The sequence below is a fragment of the Bufo bufo genome, chromosome 2 (genome assembly GCF_905171765.1).
Source record: "Bufo bufo chromosome 2, aBufBuf1.1, whole genome shotgun sequence".
Taxonomy (NCBI): Eukaryota; Metazoa; Chordata; class Amphibia; order Anura; family Bufonidae; genus Bufo; species Bufo bufo.
In genome coordinates this window covers 653,060,791-653,082,158 of record NC_053390.1, presented here as the reverse complement: position 1 = coordinate 653,082,158, position 21,368 = coordinate 653,060,791, and the positions used below count along the sequence as shown (strand labels likewise).

Here is a 21,368-nt window from a genome sequence, read left to right as displayed (position 1 = left end):
TTTCTGTGGTCTTCCGGGTCTTTTGGTTTTGCTGAGCTCACCGGTGCGTTCCTTCTTTTTAAGAATGTTCCAAACAGTTGTGTTGGCCTCGCCTAATGTTTTTGCTATCTCTCTGATGGGTTTGTTTTCAGCCTAATGATGGCTTGCTTCACTGATAGTGACAGCTCTTTGGATCTCATCTTGAGAGTTGACAGCAACAGATTCTAAATGCAAATAGCACAGTTAAAATGAACACTGGACCTTTTATCTGCTCATTGTAATTGGGATAATGAGGGAATAACACACACCTAGCCATGGAACAGCTGAGAAGCCAATTGTCCCAATACTTTTGGTTCCTTAACAAGTGGGAGACACATATGCAAACTGTTGTAATTCCTACACCGTTCACCTGATTTGGATGTAAATACCCTAAAATTAAAGCTGACAGTCTGCAGTTAAAGCACATCGTGTGTGTTTCATTTCAAATCCATTGTGGTGGTGTATATAGCCAAAAATTTTAGAATTGTGTCGATGTACCAATATTTATGGACCTGACGGTATGTATGACCGAACAGAGAATAGCAAGCTTTGGGGGTCACTAGCTTGATGGACTGACCGATACTTCTGCTTCCCCAGGCAACCCTTCTTATCCCGCTCCTCAGCACCCGCATCGCTCCTGATGCCCGCACAGCCGCTGCTGCATCTCCCTGTTTCGCGGATCAAAACATCCGGCGACAGGGGGTGGGGGTCAGCCAATAGCAGGCCGTGAGGAGGATGAGCCTCCCGAACAGGAGCATAGCGAAAGGCTCATGGGCCCTGGTGCAAGAGTTTTGCTGGGGTCCCCCTTCCCTCGTGGCTTTGTGGACAGGGGCAGGGAAGCTCATTGCCTTCATGCTGCCTGACGCAAAAATTGAAATGGCACCCCCCCCCATGCCAAATTCTTGACCTAACCCCTTCCCTCCAGCCAGAAGTGTAACTTGAACAGCATGCACTTTCTATAATACCAGTGTCTACTCATGTGGCACAAGGGTCTTTGGGCCCCCTCAGGCTCCTGGGCCCAGTAGCGACTGCTACCTCTGCAGCCGTAGCATTGAGGGTGCCTGGGCATTTTGGGGGCATTATAGGGGTTGGCTAACCTCTTTAAGTTCTGCTTTTATTTTCCAAGCTGTTATTTTGCATTATATGTATATGTCTCTATATTTTATGTTGTATTTTCTATGATAACCCCATTGTTTGTATGCACTGTCCCTTTTTTTTAATATTAAAACTTCACTTTTATAAGAGCCTTCTTGTGATTCCATGACCCTAGAAGAAGCATTACCTAGATTGATTTATTAAAGGGGTTGTCCGGGATCAAAATATTTTTTACAAATGTATTTTTCGACATCAGCAGTGCTCCGACAGTCCCCCACTGAATGTTGACATCTATGTTTATGTGTGCGGTAACTTCCTGCCGCACTAGCTTCTGGGTCCCAGCGCAGAGCAGCATCGTGTGCTTTCTGGTGTCTGTCTGCTCCTCCGTGCATCCGCCCCCCTGATTCATATGCCGCCTCCTGCCGCACATATTCCTCCCCCTTAGTTACGCCCCTAAACTCTGCCTCCTTCACTGATAATAAAGCACCCTGCCCGGTGACGTCACCGGACCAGAGGGGCTTGGCTTAGCACGGTTTGTTGCCGCCTAGCTACCACCCATCCATGCGCTGTGAATAATTACTTTGGCTGACGGTGACGTTACCGGGCTCCTTGCGAAGCGGAAGAAGAGGCTTCGCTCTGCAGAAAGGGACCTGGTACGTCACTGACTCTTAGAAGAATGGCACTTCTGACTGAGATTTTGTGAATTGCAAAAGGGGCATCAGAAATGTCTGTTAAAGGTAGGACAGGCATGAATGTAATATTTAGGGGACTATTGTACATATACAACAATGTCCCCATTCCCGGACAACCCCTTTAACGTGTGAATGCTAGCAATTGTAGAGTGTACTTAGGTGTTATTTAATGCGAGGTGTCTCATTAGGCTGAGATAATAAGTGGTGGTAGTTAAGAAAGATTGATTAGTTTCAGATGACAGAGTGTTGACAGAGGGAGGTCCAGTGTGACCCTCCAGGCTCCCCTCCTGAATCTAAGTCCATGATCCTGACATTTGCATATTACATATTACACTACATCAGCTTGTGTTTATTTGATTACGCACATTATAGTACTAAGGTCTCTGTGGTGTGCCAGCAGCGTTCCTGCTCCTTGAGCATGGGGACTCCCAAACAGGATCCCTGTTCTGTGCCACACATGTATTGGGCCCAAGAGCTTTAGGTTACATCACTGGACAGGATACAGGTTCAGGATAATATAGACAAAAATCATTAGTCACCACAGACCCATATTCCATTGGCAATAGAAGATTTATACCTGCTGTACTGCCATCAATAAATGTTCTAGTTTTATTACGCACATTCAGTTGGTACTCAGATCCCCCCAGGACTTGAGCAGAGCAGAAGTATGTAACAACTGGACAATCGCAAGTGAAGATATATGAAGCACGTATCAAACAATAAATACAGAATAATAAACTCAATTATAGACTACATAAAACTGGATAGGGATGGTAACGGATGAGGCACAGAGAGTCTGGGAATAGAGGGGATGGCAATGGCGTACAGGTGGAGAGTGATGAATGTAGGTAAGAGGAATGAACCTAGCAGAAACTAACCCTGAATACAGCAAGAAAATCACAAAACTCAAACTGCAAAGAGAAAGCTGAACAACAACACAACTACAATAAAGGCAACAATACAAAGCAAATGGACTAGGAAACAAGATTCTAGAAACAAACTGCACATAGCATTTTCTATAGCTGGCAAAGAGGCACAGGGACTAAAGGCATCTAAAGGAATAGCAATCAAAAGGCCCTTCCCACCAAGCACCAGATTAAGCAAGGTGATAACCGAACCAGATCAGGTGCAAGGTAGTTGCTATCAATTGCCTCAAACAAAGAGATCCTTGTTGCTCATAAAACACTGATGGCCATGGTAGCACTGCTTAAAGTAGAATAGAAAACTATTTTCAAAGTAGCAAACCCAACATTTTTTGGGGGCTTGTAATTAGACAAGTGCCATCGACAAATGGTGCAACTTACCCTAAAACATAACGCAGCTTTTATTTACATTTAATAATTATGCAGCCTCTATATCGGAACTCAAAAGAAATGGTTAAATATCACAAGATCCTGTCCTCTGCTATTTCCTTCATTTATTGTTACATACAGTCTAAGCTCAGTATAACCCTAAATCAACCCAATCGAAGTAGAGCACTGCTGACTAAAAGCTAGATGACACCATGATTCAGCTACAGCACATATTGCACATATAGTATATCCGTTCCACTGAGGTACTGTACATTGATTTAAAGTGAATGTGTTACCTACATTTTTATAACTAAAACATGATAGTGAAACACTTTCTTTCTGTCTCACCTTTCTGACCTGCTACTTTACTAATCTAACAGCAGTTCAAAGCAGGGTTTCACTGGGTATCGAAATATCAATACATTTTCGATACTTTGCTGCCGTCTTGGGCAGGGGTGCCTAGTGCCCACCAGTAAAATTTATTCTGGGGGCCCACTGTATAACAACATGCAAATACTGTCGGTTCACTAGACAGCAGCAAGACGCTACAAGATGATTATAGGATGAGGGTCCCTGCAGTGACTTCAATAAAGAGGATATTGGCTGGCCTATCTGTTTACATACAAGTCATCTCAGCCACCTGATGCATCTATAATAATAAACTACAGTAGCTACAGTATGTAGCGCAGTCAGTCTATTGTGCCATGTGCAGAGTATGGGGTCCCTCTGGGGGATTCACCTGTTCTCCTGTGGGCCATTCCAAGCCTGCTTTGATGCAAGATTCGGTTCGATGCTGACTTTGGCAGTATTTCGATAGTAGTTTTGATTAGAGAACGTAGCATCCGCACTACTCAGCGCACACTATGTTCCCATCAGCGGGCGCACATCTCTGCAGAGGAGAAAGGGAAAAGCACAGCAGTTGAGAATGCTGTGGATATGAGAGCTGGGGAGGAGCGCTGAGAGGACAGAGCTGTCCTGTGTCTGCAGTGACTTCTCTCTTTCTTGTTTGCTCTCTGATGCATTTCAGATTATTTAAATCTCCTTAGGGTCCATTCACATGTCCGCAAATTGCGGATCCACAAAACACGGACACCAGCTATGTGCGTTCCGCATTTTGCGGACTTGTGGCTGCGGACAAGAATAGGACATGTTCTATTTTTTGTGGGACTGTGGGCTGTCCACATCTTTTGCGGCCCCATTGAAAATGAATCTTTTGCGGACGTGTGAATGGACCCTAAGTTATAGCAAAACACAATAAAATGGTTTTCCTGACCTGCTATTTAAATCATCAGAACACATTGCACCAATAGAAATAAAAGTGAAACATGGGAGCAGGATCACACTAATTGGAACACATTACATGTATCAGAACTAGTGTCGAGCAAAGGGAGCTTCATAGGTTACATCCAAAGTCGCTTCGTTCAAAATTTCAGATTAATACTGTACGAAGATCTGTCTCCGTACAGTATTCGAAAGTATGGCCTCCGATGAGCCGAAGTTAGTTATTCTTGAAGTTGTACGTAACATCGTTAAATAAGTTTGGTATTTGATTTTTAAAGTGTAAAACCACTTCAAAACTTGAAAGCGAACTCAGCTTCAGGTTCGACTGGTATCTTGGACCCGAAGCCGAGTTCGGTTTCAAGTTTTGAAGTGGTTTTCCACTTTAAAAATAAAATTCCAAACTTATTCAACAAAGTTATGTGCAACTTCGCGAATAACTAACTTCGGCTCATCGGAGCCAATACATTCCACAACTGGTGTCTCTGTGAGAAGGAGAGAACGGAAGTGCACAGGCGGACTCTGGAGTTAATGAGGATGGGCCCTGTTGCACTCTTTCTGGTTTCAGCTGTGGGAGGCAGAGGTCGTGGTGGTAAACAACAGGCCCCTGTAAAACTTGTGGCAGTGGCGGGGTTCATATTTACAGGAGCTTCAAAAGAGCTGGCTGGATTATTTGTAATAAAACAACCAGGGGGCTCGTTCTGGTGGGCGGGCTCTCCCTCCTGCACTAATGCTGATGCTAGACTGATTCCTCCTGGTGTAGTGTAATTAGGATAGGAGCATCGCACAATTGTCTGGCCAACAATACTACAGGCTGGGGAGCAGAGGGAGGGATTGAAAAGTACTGTGTTGTATTTGCTGATAGCTGGGCTGTCATTCTGACTGAGCGGGGAGAGTTCAGGAGCAGGGCGGCCGCACACCCGCACAGCTTAACAGGAACACTGCTGGTGGGTGGCTGAGATGAGGCAGGTGGGCAGCACGTGAGCAGAGCATGGTATACAACTGCTGCGCCCACTGCCTCAAAGTTCTGTCTGCCTGAGCCAGACAGGGAGGGTCGGGACATCAGCGGTGCGTGCTTCCTTTGTGTACACAATGGGGGGACGGGGGAGGTTCGAAGGGGGGCCCTGACTGAGCATAGGGGAAGCAAGCCGAGCCCGGCCAGGAATGAACGGAGGACAAGTGGGCGGGCTGCCTCAATGGAGATATAGGGGGCAGGGCCTTATATGCACTTCGGGTCCCCCGTGCCACGGGCCCCATAACAGTTGCGTGGTCTGCCTATATTGGCTGTACGCTACTGCCAACTTGTCTTCATCAAATAAAACAGGTCAGTATTTATTAACCAATATTTTAATATCTGAAGACTGTCAACTATATGTAAAGACTAACGTTGGAACATCATCAGTGTCACCATAATTATTGTTTCGCCTGCCCTGCCTTTTCTCTTTATTACCAATAAGTAAAAACTTCCTATTTTTGGCAAATGCTATATATTGTAGGTTCTATCTAATGCCCAGACAGGATAACCTCACCTAATAATACGGGAATATTTAATACTGGACTCAGGTTCATCAGTACTACAGCTTTGACATGCTCAAATCATTTGATGATGACTATTGCCACGAAGAAACTTGCTTACAGCTGTTTCCTTCCAATATGTAGACAGTGTGAATAACATTGCTCGGTATACCCAATAGTCTCAGATCCCAAAAAATAAATAGACGTAGCATTAGATAGATGTTCTTTCCTTCTTTAGGTTTATATTTTACTCTGACAGTTGATTTCGATGTATTTAAACCACTACTTGATATTAATAAGTTCATAAGAAACCTGAAGTCTGGAGATGACACACTGACATCTGTCAGTTAGTTTATTAGGCATGCTCTGTGACCTGTGCAGATGCCATAGTGCTGTGTATACTGTGACTATACAGTAAAATACATTTAGGATAATAATTCAACGCAGGTCAATGTGGCATCCTCTTCTAGAGAGCACTGATAATACTGTATATATAAAATATCTAGTGCATTATATAAAGTCATAGCCGCAAAGTTTCTGCTGTTTTAAAGATGAAAAAAATAATAATAATTTTTAATTAAGTTTTTTTAAGTATTAAAACACAAGAAAAACTATATAAATTTGGTATCATTGTAATCGTACTGACTGAGAATTAATAAAATCATCTTAGTTTTACCAAACAAAATAAAAACATAAAACTGTGGCGGAATTGAGTTTTCTTTATTTTTAAATTCCACCCTATTTGGGATTTTTTCCAGCTTCCCACTACATTGTATACAATATTAAATGGTGCCATTATAAAGTTCAATTTGTCCTGCAAAAAACAAGCTCTCATACAGCTATGTGAATGTAAAAATATAAAAGTGATGGATCCGGGAAGACAGGGAGTAAAAAATGGAAATGCAAAAAGGAGAATCCTCCGGGACTAAAAGGGTTAACTCTGAATATTTTGCTCCAGTTAATACATGAAATCATCTCCACTGCAAAACCCACTTGTTAGATAAACTCATAAAATGATCTTGATTTTGTATGAGGTACTCTGCGATTAGTGAACACAACATCTGCTGCACTGCATTACCATCTCCACTATGCATAAGCTTACCTCTATCCCCCTCCTCATCATGTATTTATTATATAATACCCATTTGTTCTTACGATTCTGATCAAACAATTATTACAAAATGTACAAAATCTAAATATTGGATTTCAATTGTATCTGTTGCTAACTGTAACACTCGGGTGACACAGTTTGCCTCCTAAAATATTGTTTGCACCCACAACTGCCTTGCTTTTGGGATCTAACCACTTTTTAAGTATGGCAAATAACACTAAATTGTAATATATGAAATACTGTGGGTTACCAAGACCAACCTAGACCCTTAAATTTTTCCCAATAAAAAATGGGAATGAGATTCCAATAAATCTTATTCATATTTATGTAACATCCACAAGCAGTGAATTTAATACTGCAAGAGCAACTAAAAACACTACAGCAAGAGACAAATGGGGAGATTTATTAACAGGACATTGGACAAATAATTTTTTGATATGTCATAGGGACATATGAAAGGTTGTGTGACTGGTGGAGGTCTGAGCACTGAGATCCCCACTGATCTCTACATCGAGTAGAGAGAAGCGATCGCATATTGCGCTCTCTCTTTTCACTGCAGGAGACAGGCTCAATAGAAGTCTATGGTCCTGTCTCGATTCTGTCCTCTGCACTGAAAAGAGAGAGCACTCTATGTAAGTGCTTGTTTCTCCTCATTCTAGCGATCATTGGGGGTCTCAGCACATTCACCAATCAAAACCTTTGATATGTCGCTATTTGATGTCAAAAGTTTTTGGAAAACTCAATGACCGTTTAAAACTAGTATACCATACCAGCAATGTGCCAGTATACTATAGGCGGCAGCAGCATCAGGAGACCACAGAGTGACCCGGTGACAGAGAGGGGAGGTGGCAGCAGCATCATGAGACCACAGAGTGGCAAGGTGACATAGTGAGGAGGTGGCAGGCGCATCAGGAGACCACAGAATGACCCGGTGATAGAGTGGGGAGGTGGGTGGCAATTTGAGTACCAGCTGAAGATGGTGGGTGAAAGAAGGAGCGCTTGGCATCAGATGTGTGGCATCAGGCGGGTATCAGTATAGTAGCTGAGGCAGGTAGCAAGAAGAAACCGGTCTCTTTTGTCAAAATGTTGGTGTGGCACCATGGATGATCTAGTCTGATGCATCAGGCATTGGTGGGTGGAAATCCTGGCTGATCCATGCCTGATTCATCTTGACAAAGGTCAGTCTCTCCACATTTAGGGTGGACAGGCTAATTCTTCTTGGGGTAACTATGGCCCCTGCCGCACTAAACTCTCGCTCTGATGCCACACTACTGGCCGGGCAGAACAGCTTTTCCAGGGCAAACTCTGCAAGTTGCGGCCACAAATCCAGTTTGGCTGCCCAGTAGTTCAGCGGAACTTCAATGTGGGGTGGCAGGGTACTGTCCAAGTATGCCACCAACTGCTGGTTCAGGTCCTGCTCCAGGTCTAGCTGCTGCTGAGTAGTTTTTTCACTAGGCCGGTGACTCTAGTCTCAAGTTGCTGCTGAAGGAGCTGGAACTGCTCCTACCAACCCATCCTGCCACAGCAGCCATGGCAGAGGAACGTGAGCGCAAAGGGCCACCCCGGTCAGACCTGCGAGAGGATGGAAGATGGCACAGATAGGCAGCGGCCAACTCACTACATAGGATGTCTCTATAGTAGTTCAGTTTGTCCTCCCTCTCAGCGGGTGTACAAAAGGCCCAATTTTGGACCGGTAGCGAGGGTCCAACAAGGTGGAGAGCCAGAAGTCATCCCTCTGCCGAAGGGTCACAATTCGGCTGTCACTACGCAAGCGAGCATGCATCGGGCCATTTGTGCAAGTGACTAGGAGGGACTCCCTGCCTCCATCTCCACTGCATACTGCCACGATGTGTCTGGGTCCTCTGCCTCGTCTTTCTCATTGCCCTGTAGCTCCTCTGGGCCAAGTTCTCACCGTCAATAGCAAACATTTTTATGGCATAGTGGGAAAAACATTTTTTATTTTCAGAGGTGAATTTATTTTCTCAATGAATCAAATGGTATGGTCCGCACATTGATGATATGTTAATAGTGTGGCAAGGAAAAGTGGAGAGCATATAATTTTTTGAAGAGTTCTTAAACCAGGGCATTGCGTCTTTAAAATTCAGTTTACAATGTGACCCAAGATCGATCGTTTATATTTACGTTTACAGGCTGATAATACTTCCAACATAGTATTGATATCCACCTTTAGGAAAGAAGCTGCAGGTAATACCAACCTCTTGGCCACTTCTTGTCATCCACCACATGTAATAAAAAACATCCCTAGGGGGGAAATGTCCAGAGACGTAACTGTTCTAACACATCCACTTTCATACAGGAGGCAGAAAAAACAGCAACGAGACTGCAGGCAAGACAATACACAGTAGAGTCCATAGATAATGCCAGACAGTGGGCCCTATCTCTGGATAGAAAGAAACTGGTGTTCCCCCAAAATATTAAGGATACATCCGGTAAAAAGAAAAAGAGAAATAATAACAGAAAAATTAACAATAAAAATGAGCCAAAGGAAAATAATTTTTGTCACGGTAGGTGAGGGAAGGGAAGCAAACCAAACACAACAAAATAACACAAAACTCTAAGCCCCACAGCTAGGGAACAGGCAAAGGTCACCTCCTGACTATCCCTGAGCACTTTCCCTGACTGCTACCAACATGAACAAATCTCAATGGTAGAAGTGTTCATGCACTGAACCTAATCCCTGCTGCAACTGATACAAACCCTCAGCTAGGGAGCAGGCGAAAAGACAACCGGTTCCTTGCACAGGATGAAGGAACCCACGTCTACCTAAGGCCTAGCCAGAACAAGAAACAGAAGGGAAGGAGGAGGACTTATCTGAAGATGGACTGGGAGCAGAAGATCCACAAAACACCAGCAGAGAACTCCAGGAGAAACTATAAACCACAAGGGCTATAGCGAGAGGCAGGAATAAATAGCATCACTAACAAACTAATGAGCAGAACCTGTGAGGGGGTGGGATCCTGCCCAAAGCCACAACAAAGCAAACTGTCAGGTTCACGTGCAGCAAGTCTGACAGATCTTCTCAGATCACTCACAGGGCAGGGCGTGACAATTATTCAACAGCATTTACCAGTACTCAATTATGATAAAGAGTGGAAAGATATAGTGTCAGCAGGAGTAAGAAGCGTTGCACGCAAAGCCCCTACTATAGGACAGAAGATCAGCCCCAGTTTATTTTTTGATCGTCCAAACCCCCAAAACACCTGGCTTTCCTACAAAGGCAGATATGAATGTGGTAGCAATAGATGTATTTGCTGTAATCACATGACAGTCTGTCAGACCGTCACCTCCACAGTGAATGGAGGAAGTCATGTGATTCAACAATATCTGAATTGCAATACGGATTTTCCGATATATGTAATTACGTGTAAAGACTAACAGTATGTAGAATGCACGACCAACCAGATTAAAGTCAGAGTGCGAAAACATCTATTTGATATTCCCCATTTCAGGACACGTTATGTTTCAGCTGCAAGCCTACATTTTGCCACTGTTCACAAAGGGAATACATAGACGTTTGCGGTATTTGCACCAATTAGAGGGGGACATCATAAGCAAAAACTGTTAAGCAGGGAGGCATTTTGGATGTTCAAGCTGGGGAGTTGCACTCCCGAGATGGTCTGAATAAAAAACATGACTTAGTTTTACAATATAATTAATATGTTTTTAATAAGCCAGATCCTTTGGAACGGCTTTTCTCAGGTGTTTGTGTTTTCCTCTCCTATAGTGAGCATGTGATGAGAACACTTAATCATCTGTGTCTCAACACATGTTTAAAAGGAAGGGGTTTCTTTTCATTTGTATATATCATGATCAAGGACCAGTACACAAAGGTCCGAAACGCGTAGACTGCTTATGTGCTTAATGTCTGGATTTTACCGTAAGTGAATAAAAATCATCTTTTATATGAGAAGCTGTATTTAACAATTTTTTTAAATTCAGTATACTACCCAGTACAAAAAGTGTGCCAGTACATCATCCCTTGTACAGTGTGTGCCTGATTCACAAACCTGGTGCACACCTTGTTAATGACTCTACACTAGGACATATCTTAGAAATTTTTTATAAAATCTTCATAAATGAGTCATATTGGTGCAAGTCCTGCTCACATAGGAATGTGTCATATAGAATAGCACAGGGGCTACATTGATAAGGTGTATGATCCTAATTCTATATACTTTAATGTATTTATGCCAGAAATGTATGTAAATACCTTCATAAGCCTGCACCAGTGTGAACTTAGTCGTAGTGTGGTGTCTACTAATTATTTCCTTCTATTAGTTGATCTAAATTCAAAAGAGATCATTGTAGATGCCAGCAGAGGGATAGCAGGAAAACAGGGTATGAAAAATTAGTAAATCTATACATTTTTTGTCATTTCCTTAATTACAGGTCTACTTCCATGGATGGATGAGGATGTGTATCCTCTAGAGGTCCGTTTACATCAAGCTACTGAATTCTAACGTAATTTTATGATGCAGAATATACATCATAGTAATCCATGCAACATAATCCTGTTAATCCAGGGGCCCCAGGTGTGTCATGGGAAAACATGGGCACAATGAGACTAAGTAGATACTAGGTTTGCCTGAGGCTCTCAGATGAGGATCTCATATGGCTCTTTCCACAGTGTGTCATCTGCTGCCTTTGCGTATTCAGTTTTCTATGCTCATAATGTGAGGTTCATAAACTGGTTAACCATAAGACAAGCTACATAGAGTTCTGTGATTGAGAAGAAGACACCGTCGAGGTCACCCTTTTGTGTGTTTAATACCTTCTTATCTATAGTTTAAATCCAGGTATAATAATCTGAAAAAGAGAGATGTCCTCCCCAATGAGATTACCTGAGCCCAGTGGTTCTTGAACACTATAGCACACGTCTCTGGGTCCACTCCCTGCAGGTTGATACTTTGGCGAGGCTTGCTGACACTGAAGATCTGTGCCATGGTGTGTCTTGTACACGGGAGACTTGCTTCACTAAGCCATGCTCAGCTTTTGTCTGTGCTCCTTAGGTCATTGTCTTCTCAGTGTTACTTTGTGTAAGGTTACACCAGGATGGCTCCTGTGTAAAGACAGAAACAAAGGCATATCAAACACTTCTCTGCTTTCAGCTCCATACAAGCACACTGTATTGATTTGTGCTTATTCATGTAGACCTTGAAGTCTAACCATGAAGGCTGTATGTCACCTGGCAACCAGGTGTAGCCAGGTAAATAAAGGAACAGATCAGGCAGATTTCTATACAACAGGAGAGGGCGTTCATGTCTTCATCTATAATGTGCTGCCCTTAGAATACCAAATATACAGCAAAAATAAAATGTTTATGTAGCAGTCTTTCATAGAGTACATCTCCCCATAAAAAGATAATGTATAAAGGATGGCAGTCATATAACAAAACTAACAACAGAAAAAATGTAAACTCTATTATCCTGTGGAGCCCGTAGGTCTGGTTCACATTTACAACTACATCAATAACACCTGTTGAAACGCCATCAGTTTTCTAAAGTTGTCAGTGTTTTTGGCATGTTTTGTAAATGCACTTCTTGATCTGGAAAATAAACTAGGAATAGAGGACCTGTCACCTCTCCTGACGTGTCTTTTTTAGTAACTACTTGCATCCCCCTTGTGATAACAATCCTGGAGAATCTATTCTTATGACTCAGTCTATGATGTGCCACTCATTTATTCTTCCTGCTAGACGATACGAATAAATTGCAAGCAGTTTGCAGTGAAGGTCCAGAAGAGTGCTACCAGGATAGGCCATAAATATCTGGTCGGCGAGGTCTGAACCCCGCACTTCCACCAATCCGCTGTTCTGGAACCTGAAGTTAGCACTGGAACTACACAGCTCCATCCATTGTGTAGTATATTGGGCTGTTTATTGCAGTGCTGCTGACATTGAAGTGATTGAGAGCGGCGCTGCAGTAACCAGCTCCATCCGCTACACAACAGGCAGAACTGTGTAGTATCTGTGCTGACATCTGACACATTTTTGGTGATCTTTCTGTACTTTTTAAGAAAAAAGGATGGCTCACTAGCTATGAGAATAAACTGGGAAACGAGTGTGTAATAGTGCAGAGTATCCAGTCTCTGCCAAAATAAAAATTCAAATGTGTCGGCACTCCAGCAACCCTCACAAATTGAATAAATGATAGATAAAATAATTTATTAAAAACTGAGACCATTAGATAAAATGTAAAAAAAAAAATACATAAGTAACCCCCTTAGAATGCACTCTAGTATGATCCTGATCCAGAAAAATATAATAAGATTAAATGGTCCCTAAAGGTTTGAATGCTGATCTGGAAATGCTTACTTTTGTAGAGAAGGTGGAAGGGCCTGGCCCCAACCTCAAGATGGCTGCGGCATCCTCTTCGCACTCAAGTGGATAAGGTAAGTACAAATGATTAGCCCTTGAAAGGCCATAGTATTCATCTGAGATGCCATGATCAGCGATGAATGCAGCATCTGAGGGGTTCAATGACAGAAGGGATTTGGAGGGGGCCCTCACAATCAAAAGTAATCACAAAGCAAATTTTTGGGGTTAAATTCAGTGAAGCAGCCGAATTGAATTTTTAAGAACTTCGATCATCTCTATTTATCCCTATCATATTTTATTTATTTAAAATCCAATGTGTATATTAGGTTAATGAGGAATCCACATGGTATGGTCCATGATCTCTTGGTCCATATAAAGCACATAGCTAATAGAGCTTATTTGTATCCATTGAGCAAGGAGTCTAAGGAGACCCTGAAACACATTTGGCCATTTATAGAACCTGTCGTTCGCCTAAGTTCTGATAACGCACCTTCGGTTATGCAAACAAAGGATTAACAGTAAAGGAGGTGTTGGTTTTATTCAGCATGCATAGACTGGCCTGGTACAAATCTGCTGACAGATGCCCGTTAAGAGCTATTTGAAGCTATAATAGTACCAGTCATGTTGTTTAGCACCACAAGTTTCATAGCCGCAAGTGTTAGTATTGTAGTACTGTAGTGCAAGCGCTGGCCCCGCAGCACACCATGTATTACTTTATATCATATTTTTCTATTATGTTGTGTATTATTAGTTTAAATGCTAATCTAATGGTCTCAGACATAAGTTTTTTTTTATAAATGATTGAATCAATTTGCATGGGTTGTTGGATGCCTACACATTAGAATTTTTATTAAGGTCTTTTTGTACTTTTTTGTCTTCAAAATACTGTAGCCAGATGTAACTTTAAATTCAACACACACAAGTTTTGTTTTTTGTAGCATTTTGGGTGTCAGTGGCATTTCTATCAATATGCAGCATGTTCTGGCTACCCTGGCTTTCCTTGTTTTCATGTACAAAATATCACAAAATTAAAATTCACAAAAAATGCAAGTAACAACACACCATCAGTGATGGCCAGTTCGTATTGTTCGCCCGCGAATATATGCAGGCTGCCATCTTTTTTCACAAGTCCGGCGAGGCACAGGTAAGCCCTTACCTGTGCCTGTGCGCGAGCAGGTCTGAAAACAAATGGCTATTCTCGGATCTGCCTGCTCCCGCTGACTGCACTTGTTTTCAGACTGCCTCGCACACAGGCACGGGTAAGGGCTTACCTGTTCCTCGCCGGACTTGTGAAAAAAGATGGCAGCCCGCATATGTTCGCGGGCGAACAATGCGAACTGGCCATCACTGCACACCATTATAAAAGCCTATAATGCGCAGGTTTTTCTACATGCTTTTTTGAAGTCCAGAAAATGGAGTGGGTTAAACTAGACTCGGACTGGCTTCCTGGGAAGCTGCTAAATCCTTTGAAGAGCCCTTGAACGAAGCCATATGCTATCTTCCTACTGTCTCTAAGGGGCTCCAGGCATATTTTTGCATTTTGGTATATTGCCATGATTTGCCTTTGTTTTGGTGCAGCTATACATAAATTGCAGCAAATCATGGGGGAAAATGTGCGGGTGCGTTGCGGGAACACGTGCATTGCGGGAACATTGTAATGCATTTTGCACTCACGTGAGAAAAATCGCACATCTTTGCTACCCAAACCCGAACTTCTTCACAGAAGTTCGGGCTTGGGATCGGTGTTCTGTAGATTGTATTATTTTCCCTTATAACATGGTTATAAGGGAAAATAATAGCATTCTGAATACAGAATGCATAGTAAAATAGCGCAGGAGGGGTTAAAAAAAAAAAAGAATAATTTAACTCACCTTAGTCCACTTGATCGCGCTGCCCGGATTCTCGTCTGTCTCCTTTGTTGAACAGGACCTATGGTGAGCATTCATTACAGGAACAGGACCTGTGGTGACGTCACTCCGGTCATCACATGATCCATCACATGATCCATCACCATGGTAAAAGATCATGTTATGGATCATGTGATGACCGGCGTGACGTCACCACAGGTCCTGTTCCTGTAATGAATGCTCACCACAGGTCCTGTTCAACAAAGGAGACAGACAAGAAGCCGGGCAGCGCGATCAAGTGGACTAAGGTGAGTTAAATTTTTATTTTATTTTTTAACCCCTCCAGCGCTATTTTACTATGCATTCTGTATTCAAAATTCTATTATTTTCCCTTATAACCATGTTATAAGGGAAAATAATAATGATCGGGTCTCCATCCCGATCGTCTCCTAGCAACCGTGTGTAAAAATCGCACCGCATCCGCACTTGCTTGCGGATGCTTGCGATTTTCACGCAACCCCATTCATTTCTATGGGGCCTGCGTTGCGTGAAAAACGCACAAAGAGGAGCATGCTGCGATTTTCACGCAAAGCACAAGTGATGCGTGAAAATCACCGCTCATGTGCACAGCCCCATAGAAATGAATGGGTCGGTATTCAGTGCGGGTGCAATGCGTTCAACTCACGCATCGCATCCGCGCGGAATACTCGCACGTGTGAAAGGGGCCTAAGGAGGAAAGAACTGGCTATAAAGCTCAAAGAAAGGATTAGAGGTACAGATCTGGAGAAGGGTAGAAAAAAACATTTCTGCTGCACTGAAAGAGCACAGTAGCCTCTGTGGTGTGGAACTACCAGGACTGTTTGTAGAGCTGGCCACCCCACCAAACGAAGTAATTGGGGGAGAAGAGCCTTGGTAAGAGGGGTGACCAAAAACACAATCAAACATTTCTGAAGAAACCTGAAAATAGCTTTCCATCAACGCTCCCCATCCAACCTGTCAGAGGTTGATAGGATCTGCAAAGAAAGGAAGAAAATCCCTACATTCAGGAGTGCAATCCTTGTGGCATCATACCCAGGAAGACTGTAGGCTGTAATCACTGCAACTAAATGCTTCAACTGAGCAAAGGTCTGAATACTTATGTCAATGCAAGATTTTCTTTTTTCCTGTTCAATAAATTAGCAAGGATTTCGGACATTCTATTTTCACTATCATTATGGGTAATGAGTGCTGAATGATGAGGAAAAACATTAGTACAAGGCTGTAACCTGACAAATGTGAAAAACATGAAAGGGTCTGAAGACTTTACGAATGTAAGTATTTCACCAACAGTATAATCTGCAATTTTTACATGCATCTAAAAATGAAAGTCAAGGAATTTCATACCAAATGAAAAAAGAGTGAGTGACTGCATATCAAAGTAAATATGTAAAAATCTATTCAGTTTTCATCAAGCTAGTCACAGTGTGACACAACTGAAATATCAAATGGCAGAGGTCCTGACTTAAAGAACAGGTGGTGCCTGAGTAAAATTTATGAAAAGAAAAAAAAAACGGCCCTTTGGTTTCATACCTTCATATCTTCAGTTGAACCATAGGGGTTCAATAGAAAACAAGAGGCTGCTAATGGAATGAATTCTACATTTCAATTTGTGCATTTACTCAACTTCTCTTTTTTTTTTTTTACAAAATCTGTGTCCATTGTATATACAGTTGCAAGAGAAAGTATGTGAACCCTTTGGAATGATATGAATTTCTGCACAAATTGGTCATAAAATGTGATCTGATCTTCATCTAAGTCACAACAATAGACAATCACAGTCTCCTTAAACAAACTAATAACACACAAAAAATTAAATGTTACCATGTTTTTATTTAACACACCATTTAAACATTCAAAGTGCAGGTGGAAAAACTATGTGAACCCCTAGACTAATGAAATCTCCAGAGCTAATTGGAGTGAGGTGTCAGCCAACTGGAGTCCAATCAATGAGATGAGATTGGAGGTGTTGGTTACAGATGCCCTGCCCTATAAAAAACACACACCAGTTTTGGGTTTGCTTTTCACAAGAAGCATTGCCTGATGTGAATGATGCCTCGCACAAAAGAGCTCTCAGAAGACCTATGATTAAGAATTGTTGACTTGCATAAAGCTGGAAGGGTTATAAAAGTATCTTCAAAAGCCTTGCTGTTCATCAGTCCACGGCAAGACAAATTGTCTATAAATGGAGAAAGTTCAGCTCTGCTGCTACTCTCCCTAGGAGTGGCCGTCCTGTAAAGATGACTGCAAGAACATAGCGCAGACTGCTCAATGAGGTGAAGAAGAATCCTAGAGTGTCAGTTAAAGACTTACAAAAGTCTGTGGCATATGCTAACATCCCTGTTTGCAGAATGGGCAAAACAAAAATTGGAACAGGACCCTCAGTTTACGCAGAAGATTTTGTTCAGTGATGAGGCAAACTTTTATGTGAATGGTGAAGTTAACAAACAAAACCACCGCTATTGGTCTGACACTAACCCACATCGGATAGATCCCTCCAAGACTGTTGGAACAAAAAAAAATGATGGTATGGTGTGGTATATGGGGTACAAAGATAGTGGGGCCATTCTTCATCAATGGAAACCTCAAGGCCACTGGATATGCGATATTGCTACATGATGATGTGTTTCCCTCTTTATGCACTGAAGCTGGAACGTTCCCTGAGTTTTTCCAGCAAGATGGTACACCACCACATTATGGGTGTCAGGTCCGAGCATTCCTAGATGAACAGTTTCCTGGAAAGTGGATTGGTCATCGTGGGCCAGTTGAATGGCCCCCAAGTTCTCCCGATCTGACCCCCTTAGACTTTTATCTTTGGGGTCATCTGAAGGCAATTGTCTATGCTGTGGAGATATGAGATGTGCAGCACCTGAAACTACGGATACTGGAAGCCTGTGCTAGCATTTCTCCTGCGGTGTTGCAATCAGTGTGTGAAGAGTGGGAGAAGAGGGATGCATTGACAATCCAACACAATGGGCAGCACATTGAACACATTTTATAAGTGGTCAGAAACTTGTAAATAACTCATGAAAGAATAAAGTTACGTTAAAACCAAGCACACCATTGTTTTTCTTGTGAAATTCCCAATAAGTTTGAAGTGTCACATGACCCTCTTCCTATTGAAAAAACAAAAGTTGGCCGACTTCAAAATGGCCGCCATGGTCACCACGGTCACCACCCATCTTGAAAAGTTTCCCCCCTCACATATACTAATGTGCATGTGCCACAAACAGAAAGTTAATATCACCAACCATTCCCTTTTTATTAAGGTGTATCCATATAAATGGCCCACCCTGTATTATACACCAAGAAGCTATTTGTGCCAGGGAAAGCAGCAAAAAATTTGATAATGTCCTCTGAGATGTCACAAAAACAGTGAATTACATCATGGCTCGTGCTCTGAATTTTCGACAGTTTCAAGCATTTCTTGAGGAGGTTCAGGCACAGTATAATTGTTTACTTATGTGCAATAATGTACGGTGGCTGAGCAGAGGACGAGTCCTGGAGAGATTTGTAGCCTGCTTGGATGATATTAGGCTGTTTATGAATGAAAAAGAGCAGGAATATCCACAGCTCACTGATATGGTAGGGCTTACCAACCTCATGTTTTTTAAAACAACTGCAAGGTGTAGGGAAAACAGCAGAAAGGATGTTTTGTGATAATAAAACATTTGAGAGAAAACTACAGGTTTTGAAAGAGACCTTTAGAAGTGGGCAGCTAAAAAAGCATTTAGAAAATGCTATAGCATTTGCAGACAATCCTACAAGCCACCAGGAAATCTACAAGGAATTTTCTAGCATCCTAACAGCTGCAAAGGTGAATTTTAGTAAAAGATTTTTACAGTTCCGAAAGTTGGAGAAAACCCTGTGTTTTTTACTTCTCCAGATAAAGCCAAGTTTGAAGAACTTGATCTTTCCTGCTTACACTGGTTAGATTTAGGAAGTCTGGAAATGGAGCTATTGGAATTTCAAGAAAGTTCTATCTGGAAAAATAAATTGTCTGACCTGCGTGAAACACTTGAGAAGATGGAAGGGATGACAAAGGACAGCACAGTTAGTTCTGAAATTCCTTAAAGTGTGGAATTCTCTGCCAAGTAACTTTACGTCTATGAAAGCACTTGGATCATCTTATGCTTGTGAGCAGCTGTTTTCAGTTTTGAATTACCGTATTTTTCGACCTATAAGAAGCACCGGACCATAAGACGCACCTAGGTTTTTGAGGAGGAAAATAAGAAAAAAAATATTTTCAACCAAAAGGTGTGCTTTTGGTGGGCTTTGAACTAATGGTAGCCTGTGAATGACACTATTATGGGGGATCTGTGGATGGCACTGTTATGGGCGTTTGTGGATGACACTATTATGGGGGTCTGTGGATGGCACTGTTATGTGGGTCTGTGGATGGCACTGTTATGGGGGTCTGTGGATGGCACTGTTATGGGGGTCTGTGGATGGCACTGTTATGGGGGTCTGTGGATGGCACTGTTATGGGGGTCTGTGAATAGCACTGTTATGGGGGTCTGTGAATAGCACTGTTATGGGGGTCTGTGGCTGACACTGTTATGGGGATCTGTGGCTGACTGTGTTATGGGGGTCTGTGGCTGACACTGTTATGGGATGTCTGTGGCTGACACTGTTATGGGGGCGTCTGTGGATGGCACTGTTATGGGGGCATCTGTGGATGGCATGACACTGCTATGGGGGGGATCTGTGGATGACAGATAAATAGCATCTTATGCTATTTGACATCCACAGATCCCCCATAACAGTGTCAGCCACTGTGAATGACCCCCAATACAGGGGGTGGGGGCTGGCATCTACACTAGTTTTTAAAGGGAACCTGTCACCAGGATTTTGGGTATAGAGCTGAGGACATGGGTTGCTAGATGGCCGCTAGCACATCCGCAATACCCAGTCCCCATAGCTCTGTGTGCTTTTATTGTGTAAAAAAAACGATTTGATGCATATACAAATTAACCTGAGATGAGCTTGAAAATATGACTCTTCTCTGGTCACACAAGATATGACTCTTTTATGTTAATTTGCATATGTATAAAATCGTTTTTTTTACACAATAAAAGCACACAGAGCTATGGGGACTGGGTATTGCGGATGTGCTAGCGGCCATCTAGCAACCCATGTCCTCAGCTCTATACACAAAGTCCCGGTGACAGGTTCCCTTTAAATCAGTCATTGTATTCCATTGCACCGGGCCCCGCTCACTGTACTAATAGTATCTACTGTAACTGCAGGCATGCAATGGTTAACTATAGATATGTTCGATCCCGCACTGAGCAGCCTGTACTTACAATCATAGCAGGCTGGAGGCAGGAGGCTGGGCGGGCGGGCACTGGCAGCGTAACTTCCTATGTCATGTGCCTGCGCCGCCTGCTTCATTCATAAAGTGGGCAGAGCAGGCACGTGACGTAGGAAGTTACGCTGCCAGTGCCCGCCCGCCCAGCCTCCTGCCTACAGCCTCCAGCCTGCTATGATCGTAAGTACAGGCTGCTCAGCGCTGGATTGAACATATCTATAGTTAACCATTGCATGCCTGCAGTTACAGTAGATACCATTAGTACAGTGAGCGGGACCCGGTGCAATAGAATACAGTGACTGCACCGGGCCCCGCTGCCATTACAAAACTTCATGGCCGGCCCCCAGCCCCTCCTCGCTGATACAAACGCCGGCCGCGCTGTGCAGCTTGCGGTCGGCGGTGTATCAGTGTAAAAATGGCAGCCTTCGCCTCATAAGACGCACTGCCATTTTCCTCCCACTTTTGAGGGGGAAATTGCGTCTTATAGGGCGAAAAATATGGTATATCAAATCTGACATCAGAAACAGACTAACAGACAACCTCAGTGCTGCGTGTGTTGCCCTCAAACTTACAAAGTATGAGCCAAGATTTGACAAATTGTCAGCATGCATACAACAGCAAAAATCACATTAATTGCAATCTTTCACCCTTTTACTTTTCAATGAAAAGTTGTTTGTATCATTGAAAGCTCTGTTATTGTGTTTTTCTTTTAAAGCAAAAGATGTGAACATATGAGTTTTTTTTTCTCTAGAATAAAACCTCAATATAAAGATTAAATTGCCATTGGCACTTCGCGATTTGGGAACTCGGTCTCTAAAAGGTTCGCCATCACTGGT

At 42.7% G+C, this 21,368-nt stretch overlaps 1 protein-coding gene across 1 annotated transcript in view; it reads right to left on the bottom strand.

Annotated features, from left to right (window-relative positions):
• FHIP1A (FHF complex subunit HOOK interacting protein 1A) overlaps nt 1–21,368 on the bottom strand; it is a 327,619-nt gene that overhangs the window by 171,153 nt on the left and 135,098 nt on the right. Inside the window, exon 3 of the mRNA XM_040418540.1 lies at nt 11,864–12,081. Coding sequence (XP_040274474.1) covers nt 11,864–11,965 — 102 coding nt within the window. The 5' untranslated portion in view covers nt 11,966–12,081. The remainder of the gene's footprint in view (nt 1–11,863; nt 12,082–21,368) is intronic.